General features: G+C 39.2%; 1 protein-coding gene across 5 annotated transcripts in view; it reads right to left on the reverse strand.

Annotated features, from left to right (window-relative positions):
- The window catches only part of ZNF891 (zinc finger protein 891), a 57,593-nt gene that overhangs the window by 35,604 nt on the left and 3,625 nt on the right, over positions 1–18,364 (reverse strand). For 3 of the 5 annotated variants that reach the window (XM_063614809.1, XM_063614811.1, XM_063614808.1), the window contains exon 2: positions 12,409–14,145. In XM_063614809.1, coding sequence (XP_063470879.1) covers positions 12,409–14,039 — 1,631 coding nt within the window. In that variant the 5' untranslated portion in view covers positions 14,040–14,145. Of the gene's footprint in view, positions 1–431; positions 14,146–14,814; positions 14,852–18,364 lie in introns of those variants that run through there. The other 2 variants (XM_063614810.1, XM_055240009.2) reach the window with 2 other exon arrangements.

Consider the following 18,364-nt stretch of genomic DNA (forward strand, 5'->3'; position numbering starts at 1 on the left):
AATATAAGTAATTTTATAAGAGGTGAAATTTATTAAAGTTTTAGCCCAAAAACACCTTATTTACGTGTACTAGAGTTCTAAATACATTATCAGAAGTGTATTTCCTCAAACCTGCCATTGGCATGCCATATTGGTACATACATTTAGAAGCTTCTCAAGTTTCCATAAGAGTTGTTTTGGAGAGGCTGATTTATCTTACAATAGTGTACGGTCTGACTTGAATACAAGCAGCATGCCTTATTACATATGGGTATCTAATATCCAATTTGGTTTTCTCAAGCAGTATGCCTTATTACATATGGGTATCTAGTATCTGATTTGGTTTTCTCAGGCAGCAATCGTTTGTATCAGGGTAAAAATCAAGTTACCCTGTCAGCAATATTAGGATACGAAAAACTATTTATTTAAGGGTATACTGAATTTGTCCCATTATCTGCACCACATCCACTTTCCTTCCTACTGTTTACTCTGTGGGGATGCACCTCATCAACTATATCAGAGGTCATCAAGCTACAGCCCATGGGCCAGGTATTCATTTATAGTCTATGGCTCCTTACCTCTACAACTGAAGAGTTTAATATACAGCCATAAAGGCTAAACATTTACTATCTAGCCCTTTACAGAAAAACTTGGCCAACCCCTGACTACATCAAATCTTTCCCCTCTAGTTTTTGTTGAGTGCAGCCAACATTGAGAACGTTTACTTTGGAGCAATCTCCAATTAACCAAAGTGATACAAATACAGTGATTTGGGAATGCCTTCATTTACAATGCAATACTTAAATTTTAATACTCTTGTAGGAGAAAAAGCAACTGTACAAATGAATGTAGAGAATTTCTGCAATATTTCAAACCTATATCAGAGAATTGCACTGTGGGAAAACTACCATTGCAATGAGTGTAGTAAAATCTCAGATATCTGAAAAGTCATACTGGTTGGAATCCAGTGTCCAATCTTTTGGCATCCCTGGGCCACATTGGAAGAACTGTCTAGGGCCACATATAAAATACATGAACACTAATGATAGCTATCAGTTATTGTGGCTCAAGAAAATTCTTCTTCTGGTGTAGCCCAGGGAGGCCAAGAGATTGGACACCCCTGCTTTAGAGGGAGATGATGTAACTATCAGAATGAATTATTATGTTCATTTTTTCCCTTAGCCAGAGAAAGGCCAAAAGACACTCCCATCAGGGTATTAAGAAATACATTGGTGAGGAACGTACCACCATCCTTGGACAACCCTGTGGTACCCACGCTCTTTAGACTGTAGATGATGCAGAACTTCTTTAATGAAAGTAAGATCCCAATTTCAGTAGAGATCACGGGATCTTGGCATGGGAGGGGTTGGGTAAAATCTGCCAAGAGTCCAAGGGATGCACTGGTAATGAGAATTTTAACCATATAGGTGGCAATGGCTAAATAATCATAGGGTTCCTAGAAATAAATGGATAGCCCACAAACGTACTATTTGACATATGGTTGAAGCCAGTTCACTTAAATATTCTCAACTAAGGGAGAGGCAGGTCCCTTTAAGAAAAACGATTGCAGTGTGCGGCGGGGGGCTCATATGTACACTGTGAAAAACTGCTAACCTCTTTTCATACTGAGTTAAAATATCCTTCAGAAATAAAGATGTTTCAGAATAAAAACAGAGGAAACTTACAATAGCATTCTTACGCTAAAAGAAATACTGGTTTTTCAGGCAGTATGAAATGATCTTGGAAACTTGGAAATGCAGAAATAACACTGGAGGGGTAAATATGTTGATAAATACAAGTCACGTGTTGGGAAATTATGGTCTATGGACCAAATCAAGGCCTTTGAGCTAAGAATGAGATTAACATCTTTAAAAAGCTGCTTAGAAAAATAAGAATATGCAACAGTGACCATATATGGCCTGCAAAACCTAGAATATTGGCTGGGTGTTGTGGCTCACGCCTGTAATCCCAGCACTTTGGAAGGCTGAGACGGATGGATCACGAGGTCAGGAGATTGAGACCATCCTGGCTAACATGGTGAAACCCCGTCTCTACTAAAAATACAAAAAATTAGCTGGGCGTGGTGGCGGACGCCTGTAGTCCCAGCGACTCAGGAGGCTGAAGCAGGAGAATGGCGTGAATCTGGGAGGCGGAGCTTGCAGTAGCTGAGACTGCGCCACTGTACTCCAGCTTGGGTGACAGAGCGAGACTGTCTCAAAAAAAAATGAAAAAAAAAAAAGAAAACCTAGAATATTTATTTACTCTCAGGACCTTCAGACAAAGTTTGTCAACTCCAATATAAATATTGACTTTCATAACAATATCTAGTGGATTATAAAATACACATCGAAGTAAATAGCACAACAATAGCACAAGAAAGCAAAGAGATGGTTAAAAGATGAGTCTAGGAATATTGCAAAAGTAGTAAAAGTATTAATTTGGCTCTCATGATCTGGGCGCTGGTTAAGTGTGTTCTATTTGGGGAAATTCATAAAGCTGCAGGCCTTTATGTATTATTATGCTTCAGGAAAAAAAGTTTTTTAAAAGAAGTCTCCCAGAAGGTTATTAAAACTAATCTTCAGCATTGGAAAAAGAAGTTACTATGAATGCAGAAAGGGGATAGAGCAACAGATGCAATCAATATTAGTAAAGAATAGTCATGGGAGAATGACCACAATTCTGTATTTTCTTGGAAAGCAACAATCAAATGCTTTGGGAGACTTAAGATACTCACAAATAGGTAAAGCTGGGTTAACTTTTGTTGCTGTGATGTGCCCAAAAGAATTTTCTATCACACATCAATGTATGTAAGGCAGGGGGATAAGTGACTCATGCCTGTAATCCCAGCACTTTGGGAGGCTGAGGCAGGCAGATCACTTGAGGTCAGGAGTTTAAAATCAGCCTGGCCAACGTGGTGAAACCCCATCGCTACTAAAAATACAAAAAATTAATTGAGTGTGGTGGTGCATGCCTGTAATCCAAGCTACTTGTGGAGGCTGAGGCATGGAGAATCGCTTGAACTCAGGAGGTGGAGGTTGCCGAGCTGAGATCATGCCACTGTACTCCAGTCTAGGCGACAAAGCAAGATTCCATCTCAACAAAACAAAACAAAACCAATAAAAGAAAAAGAAAAGAGAAAAAGGACAGGAAATTTGTTAAATCCCTCTGAAGAGATCCAAGAAATTTCAGAGGAAAGAGAGGTAGCAAAACCTGCATGTTGGGTATGAGTGATTCGTCAGAAAGAGTCTGAGTCCTTAGCAACTCATTCAAAAAGTCTGCCTTTAAAAGGCAGGACATAGAAAAAGCGGCAGAAAGTGTAAAAAATTATCTGGTATGTTAACAAATCTTTTAAGAAAACAAAACAAAAAGAAATTATGTAACCCAGCACTTTGGGAGGCCAAGGCAGAAAGATTGCTTGAGCCCAGGAGTTTGATACCAGCCTGGGCAATGCAGTGAGACCCCATCTCTACAAAAAATTAAAAAAAAATAATTATCCAGGTGTGATAGCACATGCCTGTGGTCCCCACAAATGAGGAGGCTGAGGTAGGAGGATCACATTAGCCCAGAAGGTTGAGGTGGCAGTGAGCTGAGATTGTGCCACTACACTCCAGTCTGGGCAAGAGTGAGACACTGCCTCAAAAAAAGGGAGAAATAAATATTGCAGAAATAATTTTTTAAAATAAATTCTGTATCATGAATACCCTCAATATTACAAAGGACAAAATTGCATGGAAAAAAATGGATATTGCATCAAAAAATATTTTAGAAAAATCAAAACTCCCATGAAACTCTGGTCATAGGTAGAAAATATAATTTTATGTATTTGACATGCATTTCTTAAGTTAGAGGTGAATTTAAGTCGTGACATGTATTAGCCATGAATTTCCTGTTTATGCTAAAACAAATCTCATTGTCTTTTAAAAAGTGAATGCAACTTATGGAAAAATTAAAAAGGAAACCCAATAACTTACAGAATATTAAAAAATAAAAATAAAAAATAAATAAAAATGAATGCTAAGGAAATTAGTTTTTGGCATTCAAATTTCATACATGAACTATTGCAAATAGCTTCCTAGTCTCTCAAGATTTTTTTATACAAAAGTGTGATCTTTTTAAAACAAATAATTTTAATCTCTGAAAAACTTAAATAGTTCCTCATAACTCTTCAAATAAAGTATAAACTCATGTCATAGCTGGCAAGGTCTTTATCTGGCCCCTGCCTCCTTTCAATCTGGTTTCATATACTCTTCTCCTTACCCCTTTGCCTAACAGTTTTCCAGTTACTGGACTTACTTTCTGTTCCACAAATATGTCAAATCCTGATGAGTCCTTTTGCTCTTCTATTTAGAAAGCTCTTCCTCTGTCCCTCCACCTCTGCCCATGGAGCTGGAAGAAGGAGCACCCTACTCCTTCTTTACCTTCGTATTTCAAGTTAAATGTTATTTTCTCATGGAGACCTTTCCTGATTGCTTTTTTTCTTTCTTTTTTCTTTCTTTTTTGAGACAGAGTCTTGCTCTGTCACCCAGGTTGGAGTGCAGTAGCACTATCTTGGCTCAATGCAACCTCCGCCTCCTGGGTTCAAGTGATTCTCCTGCCTCAGCCTCCCAGTAGCTGGGACTACAGGCGCGTGCCACCACACCCAGCTATTTTTTGTATTTTTAGTAGAGATGGGGTTTCACCATGTTGCCTAGGCTGGTCTCGAACTCCTGAGGTCAGGCAATCCACCCACCTCTGCCTCCCAAAATACTGGATTACAGGCGTGTGCCACCGCGCCTAGCCCTGACTGCTTTTTCTAACACAATTCCCTGTTCTTATCAGAGAAACTTATTTGTATCCTTCATATTTTGAATTTTGCCTAGAGTAAGAGGAAGTCTAAAAAGTATCCACACCCTTTATCAACACTTTCAAAAAGTTTGCCTTTAAAAGGTAGGAGATAGAAATGGTAAGTTAAAAAATATATTTTCCCCAGCACTTTGGGAGGCCAAGACGGGCAGATCACAAGGTCAGGAGATCGAGACCATCCTGGCTAATACGGTGAAACCGTGTCTCTACTAAAAATACAAAAAATTAGCCGGGCATGGTGGTGTGCGCCTGTAGTCCCAGCTACTCGGGAGGCTGAGGCAGGAGAATGGCATGAACCCAGGAGGTGGAGCTTGCGGTGAGCAGAGATTGCGCCACTGCACTCCAGCCTGGGTGACAGAGCGAGATTCCGTCTCAAAAAAATATACATATATATTTTTTCAATTTTTTAAATCTGGTATTTAAAAAAATGAAAAGAATCTATGTGTCCAACAACAGCCTAAGCAAATTATTTACTTTACAACTTTGAAGATATTAAAATCATGCTTTAAAAAGTATTTATTAAAAAGTTAATGATAGAATTATTTTTAAAAAATAGACCACAGCTCTGTTCACTAAACTAGACATCTTAAGACAAAAGAAAAAAATTATGACATAAATAATCATTGATAAAACTTTGGTGTTATGTCTTTCCATATTTTCAATGCACACACATATTTATAACATGCATTAAAAAGTCATACCATATTTTGTGACTATTTAAAATTCATAATGTATCAAATATATCTCCACATGTCAATCCACACAGAATTACATTTTAATGACTGCATTATATTCCATTTTATTGACTGTTACTGGGAATTTAGGAATTTTCCAGTTTTTCATTAGGGCATGAAACTGAGGTGAATATTGTTACTTATACATGCTTATATGAAGAATCCTTTTATAAAATCTCAGCTTAAAATTGCTAGGTTTTACATATTTAAAAGTTATAAGTAATCCAGCTTTGGACATTTATTGCTTAACTGTCCCAAGTTTTTTTTTGGTTTGCTTTTGTTTTTAGACAGGGTCTTACTCTGTCACCCAGGCTGGAGTGCAGTGGTGCAATCACAGCTCACTGCAGCCTCAACCCCACTGCAGCTCAAGTGATCCTCCTACCCCAGCATCCCTAGTGGCTGGGACCACAGATTCATGCTACCATGGGTAATTTTTTTTTTTTTTTTGGTAGAGATGGGGTTTTGCCATGTTGCCTAGGCTGGTTTCAAACTCCTGGGCTCAAGCAATCTACTCACCTCAGCCTCTGAAAGTGCTGGGATTACAGATGTGAGCCACCACACCCACCCAGTAAGTTTGTACTAATTTATGCTTCCATTGGTAGTTTAAAGCAAGTATACCACACACTCACCAACACTTGGTCAACTCATCCCTTTTCATATTATAATACATAATGGAACAAAATATGAACACTAGCTCTACAAAAAATCAGCTTGTGTAGTGAATGGGGTGGTGGTGAGTGGGATGAGGGAAGAGAGGAGAAGGACTAGGAGAGGGACATAATATAAATAACATTAAACTGCTGTTGTCCTAACAGTCTTAGTTTCTGCACACCTGTTATGGTGGAACATTTTCCTATACCTAGAAGAAAAATTAATTCCATGCATTTTTACTATAATGGAGTCTCATGTTACTCAGGCTGGTCTCAAACTCCTGGGCCCAAGCAATCCTCCCACCTCAGCCTCCAGAGTAGATAGGACTACAGGCACAGGCCATTGCACCCAGCTCCTTGCAACTTTTACCTTACAATCACTTAAATAGCTTTTAAGTTAAACTTCCACTAGAATGCTAAGTAAAAGAAAAGGCACAAAATTTGCTGAAGAATCATAAATATTTAACTGAACACCTATACTGGGCCAAGTAATAAAACAATGAAAAATTTAGACAAAGTTCCCACCTTACCAAAACTTACAGTGTAGAGGGCACAATACACAAACAGGCAATACAGTGTGAAAGTGTGACAAGCATTGTTAAAGCAGATGAAGGACACAATACCTAAAGGATAAATAGGACAGGTTAAGTTAGGGAGACAGTGAAGATAAAGGGAATGATCAGAGATGAGGCCTGAAAAGGCAAGAGTTTGAGCAAGGTCTTGTAAAAAGATTTTATCTTAACTGGAGAAAAATGCCAGAAGAAGATTAAAAGTGAAATGTTATATGATCAGGTTAGTACTTTAGATGGATCACCCTGGGAAGTGTAGAGAACAGTTGATAGGAAAGCACAATATATAAACAATATTATTGATTGCAGTATTGTTATAAAAACTCTGGAGGCAAATGGATCAAATATATTATGGTACAAGCATATAATCAAATATTAAGCAGCTATTACAAATGAAATAGAACTACGTGTGCTGACACGGAAAGATGTTTAAAAAGATGTTGGATGGCCGGGGGCGATGGCCTCACAATCCCAACAATTTGGGAGGCTGAGGTGGGCGGATCACCTGAGGTTAGGAGTTTGAGACCAGCCTGACCAACATGGAGAAACCCTGTCTCTACTAAAAATACAAAATTAGCCAGGAGTGGTCGCACATGCCTGTAATCCCAGCTACTTGGGAGGCTGAGGCAGGAGAATCGCTTGAACCCAGGAGGCGGCAGGGGTTGCTGTGAGCCGAGAATGTGCCACTGCACTCCAGCCCGGGAAACAAGAGCAAAACTCCTCAAAAAAAAAAAAAAAGATGTGGGATAAAAGGTGTAACTCAATTTTTATAAAATGAAAACAAATGTTTGTATGTACATAAAGTCTGACAGAATGCACATTCACCTACAATATTAATTTTTAAGGCAATAGAATCTAGGGTTTCCCTTCTGTGTAGGGCAGAAGTTATTTACATTGTTTTCTCGTATGCATGTATCAGTTTTATAATTAAAAACCACAAAGTTTTTGTTTTGCTTTTTTAATAGGATACCATGGCAGCTGCATAGAAAACATACTAAAGCAAAGTACGATTCAAGTCAGAGAAACCAGTTAGGAGGCTACTGCAATAAAATCCAGGTGAGATGCCGAGTGAGACTGTGCCTGAGTCTACCTGCTGGTGTACGGGATGAGTATTCCTCATCCAAAATGCTTGGGACCAGAAGTGTTTTGGATTTTGGAATATTTGCATTATACCTACTAGTTGAGCATCACAAATCTGAAAATCCAAAATTTTAAATGCTCCAATGAGCATTTCTTTTGAAAGTCACATCGGCGCACAAGGTTTCAGGTTTTGGAGCATTCTGAATTTCAGATTTTCAGATTTGAGATGCTCAATCTGTTCCAAGATCACTGGGCCAAAATTAGAATGTAAATTCCAGTCCTAACCAAGCAAAATACAATCCCTTGCTGAGTACTCCTTAAGATGATCTCACCCAAGGACCACATGCAGTTGGGACCATTTTCTTGAGATGGAGTCTTGCTCTGTCACCCAGGCCAGAGTGCAGTGGCGCGATCTTGGCTCACCACAACCTCCGCCTCCCAGGTTCACGGCATTCTCCTGCCTCAGCCTCCCGAGTAGCTGGTACTACAGGCGCCCGCCATCACACCCGGCTGGTTTTTTGTATTTTTAGTAGAGACAGGGTTTCATGTTAGCCAGGATGGTCTCGATCTCCTGACTTCGTGATCCGCCTGCCTCGGCCTCCCAAAGTGCTGGGATTACAAGCGTGAGCCACTGCACCCGGCCAGTTGGGACCATTTTCTAACTACTGATGGCTAGTGCTATACCCACCAGGGCTGCTAACACCCGAAACCACTTGGTTTCACAGCATGACTGCAGGCTCTCCTTTCCAAGCTACAAATGAATCCTATTTGACCTAAATACCCATCATCTTCCTATAGACTGCTGGGATTTAACCTATACTCCCTCTAAATTTTGTTTTCACTGGTCATAGCCCCTGATCTGGTCTTTTTTCCTCTATCAATACTGTCATTACAATCTTCTGCATTCCTCAGGCCAAAGCCAGAAACCCAAAACCCCTGCCCTTCTGGAGACTCTTTCATGGTGCCCTCTGAGATTCCCCTAATAAACTCCCTTAATATCCTCAACTATTTCCCTGAACATTTCCTTTCATTAATTTAAACTTGGCTGTTCCCTGGGGAGGAAAAAACACCTACCTGACAACAATCACATCACAAGGGGGCTTATTCTCAAGTATTCCACATATCCACAGGTTGGAAGTGGGATCAGTATCTTCCTTGCTCCCTAACACTGCTTCTAACCATTGCAGCCTGGTGAAAACCACTCCTTCCTTTGAAGCTCATACCATCTAGTTATACCACTTTCTCCATCTCTTCCTTGCTATCTTTTATTTAAATGACCTCTCCTCATTCACGTGGACTTTGCTACTTGCTTTGCTGTCTTCTCCACTGATGGCTCTATTGATAACTTGGAAGGACTTTCAAATGCATAGAGATCTTCTTCACTAAAACCTCCTTGCAGTATTTCATCCATGTTCCTCTTAGCAAATAATCTTACCATGAAACCTATAATCATATATCTATATCTTATTGGCCAGGAACAGTAGAAATGTCATCAAGGCTACAAAGAGGTGTTGGGATAAGTAGTAGTAGCTAAATACAATACTACTGTTAGCAAAACTGAAGATCTATTCATAAAGAATAAAAAATACATTTACTTGGTTAGTAATTAGCAGTGGCTGCCACACAGTAGTTCTTAGGAAACACAAAACATTATATAGTTCACATATTCTGATCACTGCTCAGTGCAGTCAGGTGTAAATAAAAAAACAGGTAATTTAAACCAACCCACCCATTTTTCCACTCCTGAAAGAATGCTGGGAGTATCCCTCCGCCTCATGGCAAACACCAATACTTTTGTTTGTGCTCTAAACATCTACACCCCATTCTCAGAAGCTTATATTAAACTTTATTAAGCTGCATACTAAACCTCACCATACTACATTCATCACATTAGAATACAAACATGTTCTAGTTTTTCATATTTTAAACATATTATCTCTTTACTCCAAATCTCTCTCCAGCTACTACCCTTTCTCCTATTATTCAAACTTGTCTACATCCAGTCTTTACTTCCTTGCCCTTTATTGATTCCTAAAGTCAGCCCAATCTAGCAACCATCTTCAATGTACCACTATGTTATTTCCAACTACAATCACAAATGATCTTCACATGGCTGTATGTTTACCTTTTTAGACTTCATCTAATTGGATCCCTAAGTAACACTAAAAACAGTTACCTTCACCTTCTTTTTTTTTTTTTTGAGATGGAGTCCTGCTGTGTCACCAGGCGGGAGTGCAGTGGTGAGATCTCATCTCACTGCAACCTTTGCCTCCTGGGTTCAAGTGATTCTTCTGCCTCAGCTCCTGAGTAGCTGGGACTACAGGTGTGTGCCACCACACCCGGCTAATTTTTGTATTTTAGTAGAACCAGGGTTTCACCATGTTGGCTAGGATGGTCTTGATCTCCTGACCTTGTGATCTGCCCGCCTCAGCCTCTCAAAGTGCCAGGATTACAGGCGTGAACCACCACACCTGGCCAACTTCACCTTCCTTTTTGAAACTCGTTTGTCTTGGTTCAGCGAAACTCCACTGTTCTTGTTTTCCTCTTATCTCTCTACTATGGTTCCTTTAAATGTATGTCTTCAGGGTTGGTGGCAGACATTCTCTTTTCATTCTTATTCACCTTCCAAAGCCTGTTATAGTCTCTTTACTGATGTCACTAAAATTTATATCTCTAGACACCTCCTCAGTTCTAGAATTGCATACCAACCTCTTCATCTGGATGTCTCACCATCCTCTGAGGCTAACATGAATAACTACAACAGCAGCTACTGCCTTCTTTCTTCCACGGTATGCCACTCCTTCCATATTTTGTTAGAACTAATCTGGTCAGTATCTGCAAGACCAAGCAGCAAAATCCCATGCTTTACTTAGCATTTAAAATTGGTAACTTCCCCTCTATCTGAAAACTTTCTGTAGTTCCAATGCTGAAATATTGGGATACTCTTTTTGCTGTTCAAAACACTTGCTTTCAGTGATCTTGGTTCTATCTTCATCTGCCACTTAAGCATAAAAGCTCAGTCAACATTCCTTTTCATACTTTTTTCTATGTTCCTCTTCAAATGTGTACATCCAACATAAAACATTTAACTCTATATACCTCTGTTTTTCTACAATATGGTGACTGTGTTGACTGTATTTATGTAGTGCTTTAAAAAAAAATCAGTAAGAGCCAGGCATGGTCACTCATGCCTGTAATCCTAGCACTTTGGGAGGCAAAGGCAGGAGGACTGCTTGAGCCCAGGAGTTTGAGACCAGCCTGAGCAATGTAGGAAGAGCCTGTATCTACAAAATATATATTTTTAAAATTAGCCAGGCATGGTGGCATGCATTTGTGATCCCAACTACTGAGGAGACTGTGGTGGATCACCTGAGCCCAGGAGGTTGAGGTTGCAATGAGCCGTGACCACACCACTGCATTCTAGCCTGAGAGAAAGAGACTCTGTCTGAAAAATTGAAAAAAAAAAAAAAAAAAAAAAGAAAGAAAAAAGAAAAAATCAATTAACACATTTTTCTCAGCCAGGCATGGTGGCTCATGCCTGTAATGCCAACACTTTGGGAGGCCGAGGTGGGTGGATCACCTGAGGTCAGGAGTTTGAGACCAGCCTAGCCAACATGGTGAAACCCCATCTCTATTAAAAATACTAAAATTAGCCAGGCATGGCGGTGGCGCCTGTAATCCCAGCTACTCAGGAGGCTGAGGCAGGAGAATCACTTGAACCTGGGAGGTGGAGGCTGCAGTGAGCTGAGATTGTGCCACTGCACTCCAGCCTGGGCAACAGAGCGAGACTCCATCTCAAAAAACAAACAAACAAACAAAAAACCTTATTTTTCTCACATAGGAACATGTCCAGATACAAGCAGTGCAGGGCTGGTACAACTATTTAAAGATTTCTTTGAGGAACAGGGATCTTTTTCTTCTACTTCATCCCTCGGCTACAGTTGTCATTTTCGTGATCACAAGATAGCTCTTTCAGCAGCTTCAGGAATGGCCAATTCACAGGGACAAAGATGAAGTGCAAAAAGTAGAGGACAAGATAGATAGTTCTGTTCCCAGTGATATGTCTATTTTTGAATCAGCAAGAATGAATGATATGGCTACCCTTAGCTACAAGAAGTCAAAGAAGAGTTCTATAACCAGAGACCTTATTGTTCTTGGCTAAGATGGAATTCATTAGTAAGGAAAGATGTGCTCAAATGTTTGGTTGGCTGCTAGCAATAGCAGTCTCACTGGGCCAGAAAACAACTTTCATAAAAACACCAACAAAGCAGTAAAATATAGTCCAGATTCTCTGAACAAAATGGAATTAACCCAGAAACCAACAATAAAAAGATAACTGAAAATATACCTACCTCACATATTAAAAATACCTAATTCTAAACAGCCATGGATCAAAAAAAAGTCCTAATTAGTATTTATAGAACAAAATGTTATATTAAAAAAAGAGCCATTTGTAACCTTAAATGGTTATTTTAGAGAACAAAGACTGAGACAAGGAGCTTGGAATCCACCTTAAGACAATGAAAACGGCAATTCCACATTCATAACACTTACAGGGTTTCTCTCTCAGTATGAATTCTCTGGTGTATAATAAGTGAAGAGCTCTGACTGAAGGCTTTTCCACACTGAATACATTCATAGGGTTTCTCTCCAGTGTGAATTCTCACATGCCTCCTAAGGGAAGAGGAAACACTGAAGGCTTTCCTACATTCCTTACATTCATAGGGTTTCTCTCCAGTGTGAGTTCTTATATGCATTCTAAGGGATGAGAGCCCACTGAAAACTTTCCCACAGTCACTGCATTCATAAAGATTCTCTCCGGTATGAATTTTCTTATGAACTTTAAGGTGAGAGCTCGTGTTGAAGGCTTTTCCACACTCACTGCATTCATAGAGTTTTTCTCCAGTGTGTATTCTCTTGTGCACTATAAGGTAAGAGCTTGTGCCAAAGGATTTTCCACACTGATTACATTCATAAGGTTTCTCTCCAGTGTGAGTTCTCACGTGAGCCTTAAGGGATGTTTTTTGACTGAAAGCTTTTCCACATTGATTACATTCATAGGGTTTCTCTCCAGTGTGAGTTCTTACATGTCTCCTTAAGGTTGAGGAATCACTGAACACTTTACCACATTCTTTACATTCATATTGTTTCTCACCCATGTGACTTTTCTTGTGTAAAGTAAGATTAGAAATCCTTTTGAAGGTTTTTCCACATTGATTACATTCATGTTTCTTATCAGTATGAGTTTGTCCTTGTTTCTTAAGGGATGATTGATGACACAGCATTTCATCTTTATTACATTCACAGGCATTCTGTGCCATATGCAAATTGTTAGGTACAGAAAATATATTACGTGTGAAGTGCATTCCATGTTTAGAATATGTGTACTCTTTTTGTACTGTTTGATTTCTCTGAAGATGCCATAGAGTTGTATCACATTCATGACTTTCATAGAGCTTCTCACTTATACAGTTTTTCACATAATTGTTTATGATTGAATTGTGTTTCAAACATCCAATCTCTGAGTAACATTTTTGGCAATGCTTACTGGTGAAAATGCTCTGTGAAAAAATAAGTTTTGATCTAAGTTTAGAGTTTTCCCACAATTCATGATAGTCATGGAATAGCTCCTGAGATACTGTTTTCTTTGGAGCATATGTCATTTGCCTCCAATGTCCCCCTGGAATCTTATGCTGTTTTCTGATCTTACGGCATTCCCAGTCTTCTCTTAATATGGAGGACCAATTATGCATTTTGAGTTTTATCATTTTCACTGCATTGGATGGTTCCTCCCACAAAATTTTCTGCACAGTTGATTCTTTGGTTTTAGGTTGAATCTTCTGGTCTGGACAGATGGCTTGGGGAATTCCCTTTTTCATATTCCTTATCTCTTCTTGATCCAATGGGGAGATCACAGTAAGCCTGCACAACTGATATTCCACGGAGGTGAGATTTCTATAGTTTTCCAACATCACATCTCTGTACAGACTTCTTTGAGCAGAATCCAGCATCATCCACTCCTCCTGAGTGAACTCCACAGCTACATCTTTGAAACTCATTGGTTCCTGTAACCAGGTTGTCAGAAATACAGCAATCATCCTTTCCTCTTCAGCATTTCTCAGATGGAAACAGGCAGAGTCCTGTTTAGTTAAAGCCCATGTGGAGGATAGGTCCATAACTGCCATTTTATGAGTACATAAGCCTGCACAGTAAAGTAGAGAGATCAGGATGTTTCTGTTCTTGTGTCTCCAATCCAGTCACAGGAGGGATGTATTTCACCTGAAGTCCTCCCTGTAGCCAAAGAAGCAGGTTCAGGTAAAAGAAGAAAGCTGGAAACGGCCCCATTTGGGGAAAGGTGAATACAAAATTGCAGACCCTCCCCATTACCTCTCAGCAAGGTCTAACCAGCTTAAAATCTTTACTGGGATTTGTACTGACATGCAGTATAACAATCCTTACCCACTTCGAGAAATGCCATCCTGATTCTTTGTACTGGCTTCTCCTGCAGACCACTTTGAGCTCTGGGTGAATGGGGCATGAGTTATTTTTAAAAATGTAAACTAAAAAGAACCAACCAGTAAAAAATGCATGGCTGTCAAATTAAATTTAATGTACTATTTACTACTTTTTTAACTTTTTGGGACAGAAAAACAAACAAAATTTCCCTGTGAAACACACCTGTTTCATATAAATTTCTTCCATAACTTGCTTATAAGAATAACCTTACACGACTGACAACTTGGCTGCTACCCTACCAAGGAATTTTATTGAAGTTAAAGGTGTATATGTGACTTTGAAACAGATGTTCATTTCAACGAGAACATATGGACACAGGGTGGGGAACACACACTGGGGCCTGTCGGGGGAGGGCAGCAGGGAGAGCATTAGGCAAAAGAGCTAATGCATGCCGGGCTTAATACCTAGGTGACGGGTTGATAGGTGCAGCACATGTTTACTTACATAACAAACCTGCATATCCTGCACATGTACCCTGGAACTTAAAATAAAGAAACAGATGTTCATTTGATTATTACTTCCAGTGTAACCTCCCTCCCCAAAGTCCATATTGTCATCTATGATAATTTATTCTATCCAACACTTGAATGGGGTCAAATGACAAAGGAAGAACCATGAACTGCATTCCCAAGTTTAGGAGTGAGGCACTAACTATTAACATTAGATATTGTACTTTCCTGGATAATTTCTATAATGGATTTAATATAAATAACAAAATAACATACAGTGTAAATACAAAAGATACATGCTTGGGGACTTTAAGGATCATGACAAATCATGAAACAATTTATTATACTAATATTTTTAAAGTTCTCACTTTTTGAAGACGAGGTAGTTAACCGTCAAATGCAAGTCTTTTCTGTGAATACTGTACATCAATAGAACTCAGTTTTAATGGACAAAATTATAGAAGTGACATTTTTATTTAGGCAAAGATCTTTGTCAGGTAGATTCTGTGTCCCTAAACCAGGAGTGTATATAGGTCTGTCACTTTAGGGAAATTCATTTAGAAACAGATTTTGTCTGATTTGTTTATTGCTATATTCCTAGTACCTAGAAGAGTCCTCAGCCCATGGCAGAAACTCAACAATCTGAGTAAATCAAATGAACCTATGATAATTAAGGTTTTGTGCATGGGGGTATTTTTTCCACATCCACACCCTTCTTTCAAGAAGGAAAAGGAAATCGTTAGGCTTCTGGGTTGGGTACAGGGGCTAATGCCTGTAATCCCAGCACTTTGGGAGGCCAGTGTGGAGGACTGCTACCAGACTGGGCAACATGGTGGGACTCTGGGTCTCTACCAAAAATTTAAATATTAGCCAACCATGGTGGCATGTGCCTGAAGCCCCAGCTACTCAGGAGGCTGAGATGGGAGGATCACTTGAGCCCAGGAGGTTGAGACTGCAGTGAACCATGTTCACACTACCACACTCCAGCCTGGGCAATGGAGTCAAATCCTTTGCTTGAAAAAAACAACAAAAACACACACAAACAACAACAACAACAAAAAAAGAAAGTTAGGCTTCCTCTTCAAGAAAGAAAATCTGTTTGCCTTGTAGTAAAAGATATTAAGAATTGTATTGCAGGTTTAACCCTTCATTCCTCATAGTTTTATTTCTTTTCTTTTTTTTTTTTTTTTCAGACAGAGTCTTGCTCTGTCACCCAGGCTGGAGTACAGTGGCGCGATCTCGGCTCACTGCAAGCTCCGCCTCCCGGGTTCACGCCATTCTCCTGCCTCAGCCTCCCGAGTAGCTGGGACTACAGGCGCCTGCCACCATGACCGGCTAATTTTTTGTATTTTTAGTAGAGACGGGGTTTCACCGTGTTAGCTAGGATGGTTCTTGATCTCCTGACCTCATGATCTGCCTGCCTCGGCCTCCCAAAGTGCTGGGATTACAAGTTTTATTTCTTTTCTAGTTATAGGACTAATTACAAACACTAAACAACTTTACTAAACAATAGGAAAAAATATTTGAATAAATGGCGAGAATCACTAGGTGAATCACCATGGGATTTTGATTAATCTATGTATTTAATAGGGATTTCCTGAAATGTAGCTTTTAAAGTTTTATAGAAAACTAAAGATATAAAAAATTAAGGCAAATACCTTAAAATGCCTTACCCTATTATATTTCAAAATACATTACAAATCTCTAGTTAAGTAAAACAGAACGATATTAGGGCAATAATAGAAAACAAAACAGTATCTTCAGAAACAGATTTTGTGTAGCTAGACATTTAGTACATAACAAAAATGGCACTTTAAATCGGTGGGGGGAAGGATGAACTATTTCATAAATGATATCAAGACAAATGGCTTTCTGTTTGGAAAAAAACACACCCCTCACATTCACGAATTCCAGATAGATTAAAGATGTGCATATGTGTTGAACAGGAATTCCAGAAGAGATAAAGGGAATAGAAAAGAAGCAATATGAGATATAATGATTGTTTTTACTCCAAGCTGAGAGAAGGATATATAAGTCCTTGATCTGAAAGTCTATATACCATGTGCCATGTAGAATACATTTTAAAAATACACCAGCTACCAGCTACACTGAAGGTAAACTAGAATATCAAGAATAATGTGTAACTTTAAAGTTACCAAAGAAAAAAGGCTAATTATCTACAAGGGAATATCAATTATACTGACTACAGACTTCTCAGTTGCAAAGATAGAGGCCAAAAAGGCAATACAATAATATCTTCAAAGTACTAAAGGAGAACAACAACAACCTAGAATTCAATCGTATGCTAAAGACTAAGAGCAATATAAAAGGCGTCTATATGGGTGTGTGTGTTAACCAGCCATGATAGTTCCTGAAGGAACTACTAAAAGGATGTAAGCTGAACTCAGAAGAAAGCAGTGGGGTGTAGGAGTAAAACAAAAGCAAAGAAGGAATTCAGAGGAAACAATGTAAGAAACAGAAAACAACAAACTTCTAAGCAACAATAGCATATTCAAAAGAGCATATGGCAAGGGAAATTGGAATTAAAACAATATGGAGACATAATTTTTCTATGGAAAAATCACAGAGACTTCAAATTGTATAAACATTATCTGGACCATGAGTCAAAGAAATCAATTTTAAAAATTCACGAAAAAACGGAAAAATCTGAACACTGCCTATACATTATTTAGTTATTTTTTAGAGACAGAGTGTCACTATATTGGCCAGGCTAACTTTGAAATCCTGGCTTAAGTGATCCTCCACCTTAGCCTGTGGCATCCTGAATGGCTGGAACTACAGGCATACCCTCCCCACCCCATCCCTTGGCTTTTGCCTATAAATTTGATATAAAGGAATTATAAATTTTGCAGGTGTGAGAATATCCTACTTAAAAAGAGTACTTATCATTCAGAGATACATTTTGAAATATTTACAAATAATATATAATGTCCAAGATTTGCTTCAAAATAGAACGATGGGGCCTTTTTCACAAGATGGCGCTGATGGGGAAGAAGGAAACTCCTGCCTCTCCTATGGCTAAAGCCAAAGCAAAGGCTTTGAAGGCCAAAAAGGCAGTGGTGAAAGGCATCCACAGCAACAACAAAAAAAGAAGATCCGCATGTCACCCATCTTCTAGCAGCCCAAGACACTGAGGCTCTGGAGGCAGCCCACGTATCTTCAGAAGAGCACCCTCAGGAGAAACAAGATTGACCACCATGCTATCATCAAATTCCTACTGAGTCTGCCATGAAGAGGATAGAAGGTAACACACTTGTGCTCATTGTGGATCTTAAAGCCAAAAGCACCAGGTCAACAAGCCCTCCTCACAGGCTTGTGAAGAAGCTCTATGACACTGATGTGGCCAAGGTCAACACTTTGATCAGGCCTGATGGAGAGAAGAAGGCATATGTTTGACTGGCTCCTGGTTACCGTGCTCTGGATGTTGCCAACAAAACTGAATAATCTAAACTGAATCCAGCTGTCTAATTCTAAATATGTACATCTTCTCATCAGGAAAAAACAAAATAGGATGATTGGTACAC

Source organism: Symphalangus syndactylus, chromosome 13, assembly GCF_028878055.3.
Source record: "Symphalangus syndactylus isolate Jambi chromosome 13, NHGRI_mSymSyn1-v2.1_pri, whole genome shotgun sequence".
Lineage (NCBI taxonomy): Eukaryota > Metazoa > Chordata > Mammalia > Primates > Hylobatidae > Symphalangus > Symphalangus syndactylus.